This window comes from Mixophyes fleayi, chromosome 7 (assembly GCF_038048845.1).
Source record: "Mixophyes fleayi isolate aMixFle1 chromosome 7, aMixFle1.hap1, whole genome shotgun sequence".
Taxonomy (NCBI): Eukaryota; Metazoa; Chordata; class Amphibia; order Anura; family Limnodynastidae; genus Mixophyes; species Mixophyes fleayi.
Genome location: NC_134408.1, coordinates 5193747 through 5213465, shown reverse-complemented (window position 1 = coordinate 5213465; position 19719 = coordinate 5193747). Strand labels below are relative to the sequence as shown.

Sequence of the window (19719 nt, the reverse complement as noted above, 5' to 3'; positions counted from 1 at the left end):
GCGAGCGTATTTCTGCCCATACGAATCGCGTAATGTGTCCGTTTCAGCATCAGTATCATGCAAGTGGTTTACGATAATAGCTCTATAGCAGGTGCAAAACATATGCATCAGCCTGCACTTAAACGTCCTTGCCTCCCCTATCCCACCTCTCCAGGAGCAGACTGATGTAAGTACCAGAATCACGCAGGTCTGCAAAGAAGCATAAGTGTGCACCCACTTTCTGGGCATGCACAGAACGATTTAATGCAAGAAACGCTGTGCAAACAGGAGTATGATGTTTGTCCCTTTGCATATATGTACAGATTTTGACTGGAGAATGGGCAGATCATGATAATCCCTAAACATATTATATAGGTACATGGATTTCCCAATGCTTCCTAAAGCTCAACATGTCCAAAACAGAGCTTCATTATCATCATCATCATCATCATTTATTTATATAGCGCCAACATATTCCGTAGCGCTTTACAATTTCGGACAAACGTAGTAATCTAATAAACAAACTGGGTAAAACAGACAGAGGTGAGAAGGCTGCTCGCAAGCTTACAATCTATTGGACAATGGGAGATTGACACATGAGGTTAAGTCTACATTTGCAGTCGGCCCAGCCAGACTGCAAAGGTAAAAGTGACTCATAAGCTAAATGATCCTGTCACACAACAATGTTGGTCAAGGGGTAGTTGTATAACGGGTGGTAATAGGGTAATGCAGTGAGCTTAAGAGGGTGGCTGAGGAATGTTATAAGCTTTTCTGAAGAGGTAGGTTTTCAGAGAACGCTTGAAAGCTTGTAGACCAGAGGAGAGTCTTAATGTGTGAGCTTATTATCTTCCCCCTGCCAGAGTCACCACCTGCCCTCAAATCACTCTCACAATTTCCTTAGTCTCCCAAGCCTGCTGCCTTGATGTCGCACTTGACTCCTCCCTCTGCTTTATGTCTCACATCCAGACTCTCTCCAGGTCCTGTCGTCTCCACCTAAAAAACATTGTCAGAATACGCTCTTTTCTTACTCATAATGCTACCAAAACTCTTATCCATTCTCTCATCATCTCCTGTCTTGACTTTTGTAAGCTCCTCCAATCTGGCATTCCTGACGCCCATATATTCACACTTCAATCCATTCTAAATGCTGTTGCAAGACTGATCTTCCACTCTCACCGCTCCACATCTGCTGCACCACTTTGCAAATCCCTACACTGGCTCCCTGTGTCCTCCAGAATCAAATTCAAAATACTCACCCTTATCTACAAAACCCTCAACTACACTACACCTTCATACATCTCAAATCTGATATCAAAATACTCACTCTCCCTCCCGTCCTTTTAGATCTACCTCTGACGTGCGCCTTGTATCGTCTCTGGTAACCACCTCTCACTACAAGACTTCTCCAGTGCTGCTCCCCACTTATGGAATTCACTACCCCGCTCAATCAGACTTTCCCACAGCCTTCAAATCTTTAGACACTCTTTGAAAACCGATCTCTTTTTTTAAAGGTGACCTTATCCTCGATAACACTATTCTCACTAATGCTCCTTCACAACTTTCCCAAATTTGCTCCTCTTGTTTCAGCTATGCCCTCTTTGACTTAGAATGTAAGCTCTCTAAAGAGCAGGGTCCTCCATACCCTTTGTTTTCGTGTCTGCCTTTATTTGGTCTACCTTGTTTGTCTCTGTTTTATGTATGTACTGTTTTCCCTAATGTATGGCGCTGCAGAGCACTGTGGCACCATACAAGTCTACGATAATAATAATAATATAGGAATTATTAATGTGCCTGATGCAATGAAAAGCATAATGGTGTCTTTATGATACTGATATTTAAACCTAGCACTACCAAGGCATGTGCCAAATTTGCCTGCCTCACCATTTTTGTACTATGTGGCTATTGCTAAGAATAACTTTTTTTTTATATTTAGCTCTACCCATGTGTGTTTAAATATTTTTTTGCCTGAATATACATGGCTTTAAATGGTACCATAAGAAATTATTTTTTTTATTGATGACCATTATATGGGGAAAATATTAAGCAGTTTTCCACCAAAATGTCAAATTTTAATTGACCTAACACTTCTATCCAATTAGAATAATGGTGGCGTATTCATGCTGGGGACTCCAGAAGTTTGGGGAACTTCCTTGGAAAGTGTTGTACTTGGGGTTCTGTCTGTGCTCACAGCAGTGTGAATGAGAGGGGCAAACAGTTCTCTGGTCATTTTTAAAGCATTTTTGTTTGGATTTCAAATATCCTGTGTTGTCAACATGAACAGAAGACCTAGAGCAGCCATGCTGGGAAAAAATTCTCCTAGACTGCGAGGTCCACGTCCTTGGCATAGGCATAGCTTACATAGATATACATTGGAAGGTTGTTTTCCTTAGTTTTAATTTCTTAGCTACTGTAACAAAATTAGCCAACCCATTAACTATACCCCTTATTTTATTTTGTTACTTCAAACATTTACAGGTGTAAGGGTTAATTTTTTGTGAGGGGGCAGTATTTCTCCCGTAAATATTTGAAAGTTAGAATCTATGTAAATACAATTCCCCTAAGACAATTAAACATTGTAGTGTTGACATTGGTTTTCACAGATTCAGATAGTGTGATATTCTACCAATGACCGTAATTAAATGTAATATAAATGATAACATACATGTTTTGACTTATGCATTCATGTTTTTTTTTCTCATTAATTTTAATTTTCTGCTCATGCTAATTTCATGATGTCCTGCACATTAGTTGCACTAAGAATATTGGCATTGTTTTTGTAAAGCAACAGTATTTAAAGACCTGTTTATTGATGATTGGGGGAAACTATCTAGTCTGCATGGGGACCATATATCAGTTTGCTTATGATTAATTACTTTATACTTTGCTTTTAAATAAAAGAATTTGATTATTCAACTTTCTGCGTTGTCTCATATTTCCATAAAAATAAATAGTGATGTAAATAGCCGTATGCAGATGGCTGGAGGAGAGAACAACCAGTACAGTGGACCATTCTGAGTCAAACACAGGTGCACCATTAAAACACCCATCTGTCAGCTCACAATGTTTATGTTCCTTTCTAGTCAGTAGTGAGGAGACCACATAGAACTGAAACAGCCCAGGGGGTAAATGCATTAACTAGCGATTTTTGAAAGTCGCCGACTATCGGCAACTTTGCAGGGGAAATTTAAAGTGGCAATGGCTTTTAAAGGCGACTTGCAAAAACCGCTAGTAATAAATTTACCCCCTGGCATGTGTGCCTAATGATCTTCTGAGGCGCTTGTTTGACCTTAATACTCCCTGGTCTCTCTGCAGCATTTGATAAGGTGAACAATGGGATTCTAATAGGGCACCAGCAGAATTTCTGGGCTGGTCACAGAGAAAGTTTTCAGGAGTATACTCATCTGTTCCAGTGACCCTGTAATGCAGTTCCACAGTTTAATCAATGATTATTGCTGTAGTCTATTCCTGAGGATACTGTGTAGAGCTATATTAATAGCATTCAGATGCAACACCAGGTATCAGGAACAAGGAGACAATACGTTACAAAGCCAGATATCAGGAACCAGGATACTGCTGAATGCAGAGCCAGGAACTGCTTTATGCATGTCAGAAGCAAACAGTACACAGATACAGGAACCAGGAAGCTATAATGTAACAATATCAATGGCAATGTGTGCAGGATAGGTGAGAACTTATAAAGTTGACCTGCATAGCAAAACTGAGAAACATGTAGAATGCAAGGTAGATGAAAAGCTAACACTACCACAGACTGAACAAATCAGACATAATGACCTGCCTGGACTACCAGTACAATGCAGACGAAACTCAATTGTACCCGTTCTTTGCTCTGAGTACTAAAAACCTAATATCAATCCTAAATTACCATCTGCATAAAATATATAGAGCATTGAGACCAGAAAAAACATCCACTCCTAAATACACATACTAATACAATTATTAAAAAAGGATGTTTTTAATGTTGTCACTTAATAGAACACATATATTAAACAATTGCTGTTTAGTACAACAAATTAGGAAATGCATATATATAATAGCAAAACAAAACTCCAATTAACAGATATCATGCTATAACCAATTATGTGCTGTAATGGTAATTTTCGGCTGTTTAGAACATGAACATAATTTCTCAATAGTTCGCAGAAAATCTCTCAGAATAGTGTAAGTGCTCTAATTCTAGTACTTTGTTTCTGTAGAAAAAGTATATCCAGTAGATGGTAACTCAAATATTCCAGGCATGCAGAGGTAGATAGCGCAAAATATATAACAAAGGTATGAATACCATTCCTCCCACAATGGAATGAGTTTTCACTCTAGCTCTCCCCAATGCACTTACCAAAGCCTCCCTCAATTTAATGGCAAAGTGTGGGATCTCGCTCACACCAGAAGTTACCTCTACATGATTATTGTCACATTGTTCCATATAATAAAGATTCTATAGAGCAGCATCTGCCTTCCATTGTCCTTTTTTTAATTCAACTTCTTGTTGGAACTGTCTACCCTCTATACTACTACGACTAAGGACTACTTACTCACGGGACTAAGGAACCTATATAAGCTGCTATAAAGTGCACTGTTACACTAAGCAGAGTGATATTCAGTAACAATAAGCTGTATCAGCACAGTGTGGAACGGCTTTACCCTACTCAGACTGCAGCTAATTTTAGGTGTAAGGTTCATCAACACAGTAGACCTCTGAAACTATCACAAAAGCTTAGCAACTAACTTCTGGTTTATAATGTAGTTCTATATAACTCTCTTCTGGCCACTGCTTATCCTTTCATGTTCTCAGTATACAGTCTCTATAGATTGCTTTATTAACATAAGACATAGTCATAATATAATCATAAAATAATAATTGCCGCAATGATTGATAAGTCAATGCTGCCTCCTGTTATGTTATGAATGGTCAGATAGTTCTAACAGCAATCAGTTTGCTGGTGGTTTTCGTGAAACCGCTGCTTCAAACGTTCAGCGGTTTGTATGTCGTCAAAGCTAAAAGTCGTGACTGCGATGTTGAACACTTTGTTGGATGAAACAGGAGTTCTTGAGCAGTTTATCAGCGGTTTTGTCTTTAACACATCAAGCTGTTTAAAACCCGCCCGTAAAAATGCCTGAAATTGGTAATTTAAGAAAAACAACTGTTTTTAAACATTTACCGTTGGTCTTAGATTAAAACTTGATGTAACTTCAGATTTAGGACTTAGTTAATGTTATGGCAATGTAAGTGTCAGTAATTTGATTATAAGATTGAGCTGAATATTTACTTTAACTTAAACATTTTAATTTTAAATTTCAATCTAATCCAGACTCCTTAAGAAGTATACTAGTGGATCTCCTAATGACAATTTATATGCGCACAGAGAAAACCTTCTGCACTGAATTATCCCCTAGTGACATCAATTGCTGTATTTCTTCTTTATTAAAATACTTCTGAACTGTGCACATATGTGTGTGGCAGGATGATTGTGATGAAACCGGGTCCCACAGGACAGAGGACTTTTATTCATCTCCCATTTCTCATAGTTTAATGTACTTTTTAATGATTTGCCAAGTCTAAGTGTATACACCAGAGCATCAGTGTATTATGTGTATTGTTATTTCATCTTAGTAGGTACATTTTACCCTTTGCATTACCTGCAATAGTGTATGTATTAGAAATATAGACTGTTGCCATATTGTGTTAAAATTATAGGAAAGCAGAAGCAATTTTGCTTGTGTTGGCTAAAGACCAATTGTCTCAAATGTCCAATCCAAATCTGAATCCCAAATTTATGCAACTGTTGACAACGGGGTAATCAGTAGTTCCCCCTATCTGTTGTAGGAAATTAGACACCGCACACCATCTGAATGATGTTAAATCAAGGAGTGTAATCTTTCTGTTACCTTCAGCAGTTAACTGTGGCATCAACACGTTGGCCCAATAAAAATGTCATAGGTTCAAGAACATAGGAGAAGCTAGTCCACTTGCTGATGGGACATAGTGGGAACTAGACAGCTTACCCCTCTAGAATGGAACAGATGAGTTGTAGCTACTTCAGCACTAGCTAAGCCTCGATCTTTAAAACACTTGGCGGCTGGTACAATTCCGTTGTATGAGAGGATCCAGGGTCAATTTCCCAATCGGTTTTAAAGTAGCTCACACTGTTGTTAGATGATACAGATTCAGGAAGTAACAACCACAGTATATAAAGGAGTGGAGTCGTTGATAGGAATAATTAATATAAACAACTGACGCGTTTCTTCACCATTCGGTGATTTCATCAGAGGAACAAGTCTCTCAAAATGCAAAATTCCATATGGTAAAATGAGAAGCATAAGTAACCATGTACTTTGAATAGCCCGTTCTAATTAATCAATTGTAACAGTTGTGAGCAGAATTTATCTGTGTTAGTGGTATCTTAGAAATGAGTTTAAACACACATATATCAAAAACACATATAAGATAATGCCTCTGCATTAGTGAAAGACAAGACGTATAAAAACATAATAACTTGTTGATAAAAATCTAAATAAATAATAAGGATTCTAGGAAACTTTTATTTTAATATCATTTAATTAAATTAGTTCAATATCCAAATTCACCCTTATTAGAGATACTCTTATATTTCTTTTCAGGTGGAATCTTAAAATAATCTACATAATGAAAAATAATAATGAAATTTATAATAAAAATAAAAAATACCAACTTAGCTCCATAATCATAAAAATGAAAAAAATGAAAGAAAAATGATATTTAAAACAATTCACTTCAACTGGGAGTCAGTCTTAAGACTCCCACATCAAGTATATCTTATTACTGACTCAGAACTGGTTGACCCACCTGTTGGTTTAGTATCACAATATATGTACAGAAGACTAAGTTACTTAAAGGCTTATATTAAGCCAATGTAAATGATTAAATATTTGATTAGATTGGGAATCAATTTTAGAGCTAGTAGTTCTCCACACATATAGCAGATTACAGCTACATCTAAGGAAATCGTTGACAAAATTCATATTACAGTCTATAAATCCTTTTATATGATACTGTACATCTTTAAATACAAATATTTTCATCTTGAACTCCCATATCTGTAACAATTACTGGTTTTGATGGAAGCCAGCTATTTGTCTTTCTATTTTTAATATTTAACCCTTTTTTAAAAATCACCTTAGATTTTATTGGAAGAATGTAGAGTCCTGCTGTAATGTCTTGTACTTATTATTAACTATCCTTTTAACCTGTCTAGATTTTGTATTGATCCTGGAAATAAATGCTTCACCAAAAAGATCGTGAACAGCTCCTTTTACTTGACTCAGAGAGCTAATGTGATTATTTTGTAATCTTTCTTTCAACCTATTCTCTGATCGGGATGATTTTAGAAGTAGCGTTCTCTCTCTTTCTATTTGATTTAGTTTTCTCCAGAATATAAGGAGGATATTCCCTATCTTTAAAATTTTGAATCAGTTCTTTAACTTATATCTGAAACGTTTCATGTGAAGAGCACTTGCATTTGAGCCTCAACAACAGACCCATTGTAATATTATTTTTCCGTGGTTTTTAATGTGAGTTTTTGTAATGTAGATAGGTCGTAAAGTCTACATTATTTTTATAAGCCATAGAAGTAATGGTCAAATCTATAATTCTCAGTGAGAGGTCCAAGAAATCCATGATGAAATTTGGTATCGATAAGTGAATCTCATATTATCAATGTATCAGCCAAATAGGACCAGATCTGCCCTGTGCTCACCTCCCCACACATGGGTGTCTTCAAATTCACTCATCTATAGGTTGGTGTAGCTCGGGGCAAAGTGAGTCCCTGTGGCCATACCCATCAACCATAAACAAAATAAATTATCATAAATGAAAGAATTATGTGTAAGAATGAAAGAAATTGAGTCAATCAGAAATTGTCAATGAGAAACCGTAATGCTGGAATCCTTGGTTAAGGCATTTTAAATAGTTTTAATCCCCTACTCTTGGGGTATATTTCAATATTATGCCTCCACATCCAAGGTCACAAAGGCATAAGTCTCTTGCCACTTTATAGATGATGATGTATTAAACAGTCTCATTTCTGTTTTAAGTAAACTTTCCAAGGTCAGGAGAACTATTATAAGGAAGCATATAGACAGTTAAATAATACTACATTCTATACAGTTTTAAATATAGCTCCAACATTGAATTTTCAGAAAGAACTTGGGACCCTCTTGGAGAGAGCCATAGAAATGAAAGTTATCACGAAAGAGGAATTCCACTTTTTACTTTCTGATCATCCTATCTCAGCAATTTATTATTATTTACGCAAAATTCACAAATGTTTGAGCACTCCACCTGGTTTTCCTATATTTTCAGGTATTGGTCCCTTACACTTGCTCACTTTTCCCTACAGAATCCTCTTCAAACTCCTCACTCTCACCTACAAAGCCCTTTCCAATTCCTCTACTCCCTGCATCTCCCACCTCATCGCCATACATATTCCTTCTCGCCCTTTAGATCGGCCAATGACCACTGCCTCCCCTCCCTTCTAGTAACATTGTTTCATCCGAGATTTCTCCTGTGCTGCCCTCCACCACTGGAATCATCTCCCTTATTTAATCAGATTGCCGCTAGCCAGCAAAGCATCAAATGCACACATAAACCCTGCTGATTAAAGCCTACCATCAGACTGGTTAGCAACTTTTCTACTATGTTTATCTCCTCTCTTCATATGACTTTTTTCTCAAACATGAAGTATACCTCACCCACATATATCCTTCACTCTTTGTCTCACCCACTGTTTTCTAGTTCCCCTTGCACCCTGTTCGTTTACCCTTTTCTTTAGATTGTAATATCCTGCGAGCAGGGCTTTCGTCCCTCCTCTACCCCTTTTCTTGTTATCTTTGCCCTTGGCTTGCCAGCAATATTTTGACCTCCTCCCTGGTCTCAATGCCCTTGGTCTTCACATCTACCTTGTCTTCACACTGCCATGCACAATAGCCATCTTATTCATGACATCCTCTTCCTTCCCCTGCCATCTCCATTTTCTCCTATTTGGTCCTACTGTCTTTCACCACCCCTCCTTCTAGAATGTAAGCTCTCACGGGCAGGGTCCTCTCTACCTATTGCCCTATGTCTGTCCACTGTCTGACTCCCTCGTATGTCCTGTCACTCATCTGTTCTAGTTATGTGTATTACCTCGTCTATTTGTTACTTGCTTCTGTATCCGGAGTTATGGAATCTGTGGTGTCTTGTAAATAACTAAATAAATCATAATAATAATTTAGGAAAAATGTATTTATGAAATCAGACTTATGTGAATTAATAAATATATGGTGCAGTATGTCATTTAAATATAATGTAATGAATAATATAAAGCCAATTGACAACTTGCAATTAGTTATAAAGAAAGCTGTGTATCTGACAGGGCTTGCACTGCCCTGCACAATATTCTCTCCTTGCTCCCTTGCACTGATGTGTATGGAGAGGATGCATCTGCTAGTGGCTGAGCCCATGTTTCCCTCTGCTTTGTTGCACTTGTCTCCAACATGTCCACTTCTGTGTGATCACATGGACATCAACTTGACCAATACACAGTTTCATCTTGGATGAACGAGAAACAGTGGCTGCCTGTGAACTAATCACCAATCAGAAACAGCCATTGTACTTCTCAGACAGTACTGCGACTGCTGACTCTTACATGGGTAAATCCCTGGTAAATAGACCACAGGGCTAAGTTTGAAGCTGTGAATTGGGGAATGCCCAGGCAACTGGAGAACCCACCAAGTGTGCGCCTGCTTCTTTTGAAACATTAAACAAAGATATACACTCACATAGGCACAGGAATGAACACACACACAATCATACACACAAATAGACAAATGTAAACACATAGACACATGCGTACACACATACACACAGAGGCATATGTATTCATTAAATACACCTGTGTGCACATACATACACATGGACAGGGCCGCCATCAGGGGGGTACGGGGGGTACTGTTGTACCGGGCCGGGCTCACCAGGGGGCCCAGTACAACAGCTTAGCACAGACTTACCTGGGGCTCTGTCATGTGATCTGTCACAGGCAGAGCACATGATCGCAGGGGTATTGAATCCTCCACCCCTGCGATCGGATCCTGGTGCCTGGCTGTCACGGTGACAGCCAGGCTGAAGACAGAATAGCGGAGACCAGCGGCGGGCCTCCAGGTAAGTATGAAAGTATGTGTTGCTCATGGGGGGGGCGCTCATGAGAGGGGGGCCCGGGTGGTGGGCGGGGCCCGGGTGGCACGGGGGGCCTGCACTGGGCCCGATTTTTTCTGAAGGCGGCCCTGCACATGGATACACACACAGGAAAATGCTTACAAAACATATATTTATGAAGAGATAATTTGGTGCTCTTCTGTATATTGTTCTGTATCTTCAAAACAACCAGATCTATCAACAAACCCACATAGAAAAGAGATAATAACCTCACATGGTGATAAATTCCAGGAGACTGAGATTACAGCCTCTGAGGATCCACAAGTATCTATTTATTTTTGTCATTTGTGAGTAAGTTGGAATCATTTGGTGTGATTTGGCTGCTGTTTCCAGGAATTGGAGTGCTCCCTGTTATGTTTATCTTATTATACACAGGCATGTGTACATGCACACACAATCATACACACACATAGACACATGCATATTGTGGATATTTATATATCACGTCAATTCATTCTCTTTCTACTCCTCTTTTACTGTAAATGAACTAAATTATAAATAACAGTCAAAATAAATAGTTTCACTTTTGGTTCTATTGTAGTCTATAAAGGACGTTACCTGTTCTCCACCTTCTCATTGTCTGTGAGCTCTGAAGAACACGGCAACCAACGCAATATACAGCAATCAAACATGGATGAAATTCGTAAAAATACTGAATCTATTTATAACTTCAGTCTAGATAAATGTCCCAAAGGGAACCAGGGTTTTATCCGCGTTCTCATCCAACTCTTTGGCTTTTTAGGTCATGGAAAGTCATCGTTCATCAACTCCTGCAAATATGTCCTAGAGGATGGAGAGTATAAGACTTATGCAGATGTGAGAGAAATTGATGGAGGTAACACTATGATGAGAATCACTTATCCACTGACGAAGACACTTACTCTAGTGGACAACCGAGGCTGCTCTGTCATGAACAACTATGAATTAGGAGAATTTTATGGACAAATTGGTACGTGTATAAGAGCATTTGTATTGCACATGTATTATTTATGTATTATTTAACACAAAAATATATATATATATATATATATATATATATATATATATATATATATATATAGATATATATGAGTCCACTTCTATCTTTGCTGTTGTCTCACCCAAGTTTATTTTTAATGTTATGCTTTAAGAGACTGAATACACGCACAATATATTTAATAATACATCTCTCCCAGGCAATCTGTTACCACTTGATGCCAAGGTTGAATGGAGTAAAGATTTAGGACTTGTGGATAAAATTGTTAATGCAGAGAAAATAGTGAAAGACTCTGATTTCATCTATCCAGTATTTGTGTACAGGTAAGAGACCAGTATTCCACTTACCACTCAAAGCTTTTGTATGTACATTATTATAACACTGCATAGAGTTGTGAAGTTTTATAAGCTTGTATGACACATTGTTATATTTACATACTGTTAGCATGTTTTGTTTTCTGAAAAACACATATACATATTTGCCATCAAAACATTTAGTGGAAAGTTTGATTATTTAAATTGATTTTTATAGACAATATTGGCTGATTTCCATTATGCTTAATAACTTTAGTCTTGTAAAAAGTGATCAATCAAAGCTTGAGAAAAATAAAAGATATGACCACAATTACTTCCCTGTTTCAGTCAACAAATGTAAATTATTATTATTAATATTATAGATTTGTAAGGCATCACCGTTCTCCGCAGAGCCGTACAGTATGGAAAACAGGACATACATAAAGCAGGGACATACAAAGTAGACAAAAATAATAAAGACATGACTACAGCGAGTGTGGTTCAGAGTGGAGATTGGGACAGTTGTGAGGGTGTATTAGTGTGAGTATTATCATCTGAGAAAAGGTAGGCTCTAAAAAAAGAGATGGGTTTTTAGAGAGCATCTAAAGATTTGTAGACTGTAGGAAATTCTGATTGGGCATGGTAGGGAACTCCAAAAGTGGGAAGCAGCATGGAAAAGTCTTGTAGGTGGGAGTGAGAGGTGGTTACTAGAGACGAGACAATGTGCAGGTCAGGGGTAGATCCAAGAGGGCAGGAGGAAGACTATTTTGATATGAGATATGAGATGTATGCAGGGGGGGTGTTGTTGAGGGCTTTGTATCTAAGTGTGAGTAATTTGCATTTGATTCTGGGAAGACACAGGGAACCAGTGTAGGGATTTGCAAAGTGGTGCAGCAGATGTGGAGCAGTGAGTGGAAGATCAGTTTTGCAGCAGCATTTAGGATGGATTGCAGTGTGGCTATATGGGTGTCGGGAATACCAGATAGCAGGAGGTTGCAATAGTCAAGATGCAAGATGATCAGAGAATGGATAAGATTTTTGATAGCATGGTAGCATACAATTATTACTATACATCCACGTGTTTTAACCAATTAACATATTAAGCATGATTCATCAAAGAACGCAAAGTGAACACAGTTTACCTTTTTTAATAAAACAAATGAAAATTGCACTCACATATGCCTCTATCCAAGTACATGCAGAAGAAATGTTTCCATTTGAATACAGATCTAAGTACACTCTGGCTATACAGCATTTGCGTATGCAGACAGACAGATCGCACTTCCGGATACGCACAATGCATATATGCAATATAAAGGCCCAACAGAACACCTGTTAATAATATAATCATTAAAAATATACATTTAAATAAAACATATCATTTGTTAACATGAAATATATATATATATATCACATTTTTCTTAATGTCTACTCTACACAGAATGCATTTTTACAGTTGCTCTTAATTGCAAACACATGTTCTAGCATGTCCATGCAACCATCATCTCTATCACTCTGCACTTATACCTGACCTGTAGTTGGTGCAAGTGATACGGCTAAAAATCACATACCTGAGAAATGCCCAGAGCTTGAATCAGACTAATATGCATGCGCTTGATCTTGACCCTTACTGATTAAGTGCATACCTCTCCCATTCTACCCTTCAAATCGCAGGCTGAGAGAAATGTCATTTGTGTTCAAACCTTAACTGCATGTACTTGTATCACTGGCATATAGACCATTTTTGAGCATGCACAGAGCAATCAGGCAAAACATGGCACACAATGGAATTTACATTCTTTAATGAATGAGGCCCATCATGTTCTTCTATCATGTGTAAGGAATTGCTGAAATAAAAAAAATCTAAGTAAGGGCTTCAGAGATTGCACAGGATCTTAAGCACAAAACTTAGTAGAACTTAATATCTCTAATAAGAATGAGAGAAAACAGGGGGAATGATTGAAATATTTAACATTGCTTCTGGTAAATGATTTGTGTTTTCAGTAAGATTCAGGATGGAGTCTTTCCAAAATCAGTTGAGCTCTAAAACAAGGAAACCATTTTAAACTAGTGGGGAAAGCTCAATAGTAATGGTAGTAAATATTATTTTATAGAACATGAGGCACATACTTGGAACAAACTCCAAGGAACTGTAGTATTAAAAAAATAAAAGTAATAAAAGAACACACACCCAAGGAAACATAAACACATGCAAAAATACCAGTAATGGAATGTAAACAGACTGGTAAGTGCAGGTCTGTTTTTAGAATAAAATACGGGTAGCAAGTATAAAGGGCGTGAGGCCTTAGAGGCTTTGAGAAATCCCCTTAGTTGCTGGGCCCCATATCAGCTGTGCCAACATGGGGTCCAAGCGAGTCACAATAAGGACTAATGATTAAGTACCCTAGAAACCGATACTGTGTTACTCAGTCAGGAATTCTCAAACTCCAGATGATCTCTTGTTTTTCTCAGTTTTCATTTCTATATTATAACTCTTATTAAATGAACAAGTTGGTGAATACTTTATTGGTTAAATAATGGTTAGCTCAACTGAAATATATTTGGCTGGCTGAGGGAATCACAATGCTATTATAGGTAAAGGACCTGTTGTTGGAGAATCCTTTATTAGGGCTGAGAATTGAAACCACAATATGGCCATCCCAGCGTGGCAGCCCTTTCTTCAGTGTGCCCCACCCACAGCAGTCCCAAAATTGATAACAGGGAATATGAATTCCTTTGTTCCTACATGAAAGCTCCCACAAGGAGAGAACGGCACTACCCAGCCAGACGAAATTCCTTTGCTTCCTGTGGTCACCACAGACCTGACTAGGGAGTTCACTTTCATGAGGCTGGACAGAAGAAGACACATATTTCTAAGATTAAGAAACAAATTTGGAACATTGGCTGTGACACTGAATCCACCTGACAAAATTATGGAGATGCGGATCCAGTTATTGCCTTGCAGTAGAAATGAACATGGGGACTGCATCCAAGAGAGTGACTTGAAGAAGATGCATTCATCTCCTCTGAGATGCTGATCTGTAATCACAACAAGGCAACATGGAAGAAGACACATCCATCCTAGCAGAGACTTACAGACAGATTTGCTTTCATGACTTTTAGACCCCCTAGTGCTGGTACGACTATTCCCTAAGACAGCTTCTTCAAACTGGGGTGCCATGTTGTTTTCATTAATGTTTGTTGAAATAGACTCTGTTACATTGTTGCTAAAGTGTCAATGCTTCTGCTACCTGTCCCAATAGGCTTTGTTACTGTGGATATAAAAATTATACACAGCCTTATTAAAATTTCAAGTTTTTGTGATGTAAAACCTGACATCAAGATATATCATGTTAAAACTTTTTCCACCTTTAATGTTACCTTGAAAACAATAAACTTCAAGTCAAATAGACAGTTCTTAGAAAAACAAGTGAAATTCAAAACTTACAATTCCCTAGCTGGGTAAGTTTGCACATCCTTTCATAATGGGGCAGTAGCTGTCTTAAGCGTTAACCAATCACATTCAAAATCATGTCCAAAGACAATTAGCATACACATGTCAGCAGGGTCGCCAAGAGATATATCGGGCTCAGGTACTGCAAGGGGTTGGGGTCATACCAGGTTGGTGACATCTCCCACTATACATGCAGTGCAGGGCCCCCACACAGGCCTGATATTGTACACCTGTCAGAAAGTGAAGTGATGGTGATTAACCTCCCAAAAAGATCAACTGTCCCTGTAGGATTTCTTTGCAGTGTTCTTGGTTGCATCCTACTGGTAAAGCCATGACCTGCAAGGAGCTTTCAAAAGATTTCGGAGTTCACATATTTGAAAGGTACCAATTAAGAAAAGGATTTTAAAAGTATTTCAAAATGTAGCACAAAAGAGATATCGCCAAGATCAGGACGACCCGCTATAGTTGATGACATTTCAAGGAGAAAACTCATAGAGGCTTCCAATAGGCCTTTGGGAATATTAAAGGAGCTGCAAGAATTTTCTACTGGACATCCAGGCATGTGACAAAAATTTCTGTATTCTGCACACATCAGGTTATGGGGTACGGTGGCAGGACGGAAGCAATTTTTAACAAAAAAGAACTTCTTTGTCTGTTTAAAAAATTAAAACAAAAATACATTCAATCTCCTCAAACCATTTGGATTCTCATTGTTTGTTGAGACAAAGGTTGAACTTTTGGGCCTTTATTCTAAAATATATGTTTGTGCAAGGACAACACAGCTCATCACGTAAAGAACACCATTCCTAATATGAGTCATGGTGGTGGCAGCATCATGCCCTGGGGCTGCTACTTTTCAGCTTGGATGGGGGCTTTAGTTAGGATAGTGGACATAATGAATATATCCAAAGATTAATATACTTTAGCATATATACAGTACATAAACCTGCTGGTCTATGCCAAAAAGCTGAAGATGAAGAAGAATTTCACATTCCAACATGATAGTGATCCAAATAACACATCCAAATCAACCAACGGAGGCTTCAGAAAAGAAAGATCAACATCTAGGGATGGCCTAGCCCGACCTCACACCTTAATCCCAATAAAAACCCATTGAATGACATAAAGAGGGCTGTCCTCAGGAGATCCCCATGCACCTTGATGGACCATTCTGTAGGAAAGGGTGGGATAAAATGTAAAAGTCCAGGGGGTAAATGTATCAAGGTGGGATTTTGCAAAATCAGCGGTTTTCTCGGGAGAGTTGACACTCACTGATGTATGAAGCTGATATTTCATTTAAAATCGCTAGAGATGTGTTTCTGTCAAAAATGCTATTTCCAAAATCGATAAAGATCAAACTCCCGACTGTCCCACTCTGGCTATACAAGTCTCAAATGTTTGAAGCTACGATTAAGCAAACTCTCCTGCGTTTGCTTTAATACACGCCAGACACAACACGCTGCATTCTAGCAGCGTTTTCTGTAAACACATCACTGTTACACTGTCCTGTCATACAGCCGGAGGTCCCGGCAGCTGTCAAAACTGTAAAAAATAGAATTTATTTTTTTTAAAAAAAAGTGCGAAGTCCCCCTGCCCGGCCACTACTAACCCTAGTGCTGCCAGCCTACTGCTGGTTCCTTGAAAATATGGGAAAAAATTTGCATGGGGTCTCTCCGATTGTTGATGAACCAGCTCTAGGCAAACCAGCCAGGGTCGGTGGCACCATAGCAGGGGGACACGTGGCAGGGGTCCCACTGCCATAATGACAAGCAAACACCAGGCTGTTCAGCGCTGTGATGGATTACCTAGGGAGTGGGGTCCACTGAAAAAAAACGAGTGGCCCCCCCTCTAGGGACAACCAGCCCAGTGCTGAAAGCACTAGGGCTCTTCCTACACCCCTGGGTGGTGGGTGTAGGGTAATAACAGCAAAATAAGTAAAAAAAAAACAAACAGATGCCATTTTGTTCTGTGGAAATACAAGTCCCAGAAAGCCAGGGTTCCATAAATAGTGTGGGCATGCTGATACTTGTATAACTACAAGCACCAGCATACCCATGGCAGCCAGGCCATGTTGGCACTTGGAGAACCACAAGTGCCAACATGGCCTGACACCCACGGCTGGCTGAGACCTGTAGGTCCACAAAAGAAAATGTTTACAAAACCACAACACCCTCATTAAAACCACATACTATTAATGCAAATAATCAAACCCCAATAAAGCCACTAAACATCCTCATTTATACTATATGATTTTATTAAAAATAATAAATCCCCAAAATACTCACCACTGATATTTTCATCTGTCGTCAGCAGCTTTTAATCCTAAAATGTTTGTAAACCAAGTCTCCATAGATTTGTACCCAAAGTCTGGCTTGTAATGTCCCAAAATAATTTGTATCCAAAAGTACGGCTTGAAATGACCCAAAAGAATTTCTATCCAAAGTCCAGCTTGAAATGTCCCAAAATAATTTGTAAATCCAAAGTCCCTGCTTAAAATGTCTTCTGTTCTTCTTTGGCAAAAAGCCCCCCTTGCTGCTTGAAGTTTTCAGTTCTTCTTGGACAGGAGGGTCTCCTTGTTGCTTGAAGTCTTCTTATCTGCAGCCAGGAGGGCCCCATGTTTGTAATATTCCATCCAGAACATGCTTGCTTGAAAAAAAGAAAAAAAGAGGAGAGCATAGGGGATTTTCCCACGCTGTCGTGGGAATCCCCTAATACTATAAATAGTCCTCACGCATGACCTAAGTTCATTGCGTATCAGAGCTTCCGCACTCTAGAAGCTGTTTGCAGCAGCTCTCCTCTTTTTCTTATTTTTTTTCAGCAAGCATGATCTGGATGGGATATTACACTACACCCACCGCCCAAGTGTGTAGGAAGAGTCCTAGTGCTTTCAGCACTGAGTTGGTTGTCCAACGAGGGGGGGGCCCGCTCATTTTTTTCGGCGGACCCCACTCCCTAGGGAATCCAGCCCAGTGCGGAACAGCCTGGGGTTGGTTTGTCATTATTGCAGGGGGACCCCTGCCACATGTCCCCCTGCTACAGTGCCTCCAACCCTGGCTGGTTTGCCTAGTGCTGGTTCAGTGAAAATCGGGGGGACCCCACGCAAATTTTATCCCCGATTTTCACGGAACCAGCAGTAGGCTGGCAGCAATAGGGTTAATAGTGCTAGAGCGCTTTTTAAAAAAAAATATTTTCTATTTTTTACAGTTTTGACAGCTGCCGGGACCTCCGGCTGTATAGGCAGTGTAACAGTGATGTGTTTATTAATCTCGCAGCTACAACACAGAAGAGTTTGCTAAACATGGGAGTGTTTGACATTGCAGCAAATCACCAGAGATGACCAGTGATTTTGCAGATCAGGGTAAAAATCTCAGTTTAATACATTTGAGAACTTTTGGACTAAAATTGCGGGTTATCCCCCGCGATTAGCCGCGATTTTAACATGCTGAAAGAAACGGACATTGATACATTTTACACCCAGGTTTGTGCAATTGGCATAGACTTATTCAAAAACACTAATTGCTAGAGTAAAATCAAAATGTTTTTCAACAAAGTATTAGTTTAGGTGTTTGCACACTTATGCAACCAGGGTATTGTAGGTTTTTTTTCCAATTATTTTTCTTAAACTATGTTTATTTGTTTTGTTTTTTTATTTTATTGGTTTCAAGCTCACATTACATGTGGATTAAGGTGTGACAAAATTATCTTGAGGGTTTAGGCTTTAAATTTCAAAGATCTGCAACTTCAGGTGCATACTCTTTTATATCCACTGCAATAGGTTGCCTTCTGTGTCGTGTTGTTATTCAATGCTGCTTAAAAAAAAATAGTAGCCCATCAATAAAACTGTAATTTTTTGTGTGGTATACCCCCTTTCCTTTAAGTAATGCTAACACACAATTGCAGTAGGGATGCATGCAGCCAACATCCAGAAGTTTTCAATGTGGATGACTTGCATTGATGTATTATGGGGCATACATCAAGAGCCTCAGAATGTGTGTATGTGTGATGAAATGATCTATGACATTAGCTGCTGCACCTCAGTAGTTACAACAATGGTGCTTGGATTTATTGATCTATATCTTTAGAATGTAAGCTCTTGCGTGGAGGGTCCTCTCTACCTACTGTCCCACGTCTATCTCCTCTACCTTGTACGTCCTGTCACGTCTTTTGCTGCACTCTGTGTGAGTCCCCAAAACATTACTCACACTCATCTGTGCTACTGACATGTATTACCTCATCTATTTGTTACTTGCTTCTGTATGCGGCGCTACGGAAACTGTGGTGCCTTATAAATAAATAAATAATAATAATAATCTGCCAACAATATTACATATTTCTGTGTCAGTCTATATTCAATTATTTACTAAGAGTGATTGAATAAGGTATAACATTTCTACATAATTATACAATACAATGTATACAGATAAGTGTATTGTCATAATTATGTAATTGTATAATGTGTTACTTTCTTCTAGTGTGAAGAAAGGAATCTCTGTCCATGAAGTAGAAGAATTAAAGGAACTACTGACCGCAGCTAGAAACCTGACAGGTAAGTGTGACGTTAGACTATGAGATTAAATATTCAGCTCATTCTGGAATATATATAGTTGATAGACTGCATTATATTATATATGTTGTGGATAGAAACTATGTCATATAATCACTTTCAAGTTCCCTTGTTATTGAGCAAATAGTAGTGACTCTGTGCCTGGATCATCAGGGCATGCACACTAAGTGCAACCTGCTCAATGTACGTAGTAAAAACCTGTATTTC

At 38.7% G+C, this 19719-nt stretch overlaps 1 protein-coding gene across 1 annotated transcript in view; it reads left to right on the top strand.

Moving 5' to 3' along the window:
- Positions 1–19719, top strand: part of LOC142098421 (uncharacterized) — a 103228-nt gene that overhangs the window by 10891 nt on the left and 72618 nt on the right. Inside the window, exon 3 of the mRNA XM_075181268.1 lies at positions 19421–19494. Coding sequence (XP_075037369.1) covers positions 19421–19494 — 74 coding nt within the window. The remainder of the gene's footprint in view (positions 1–19420; positions 19495–19719) is intronic.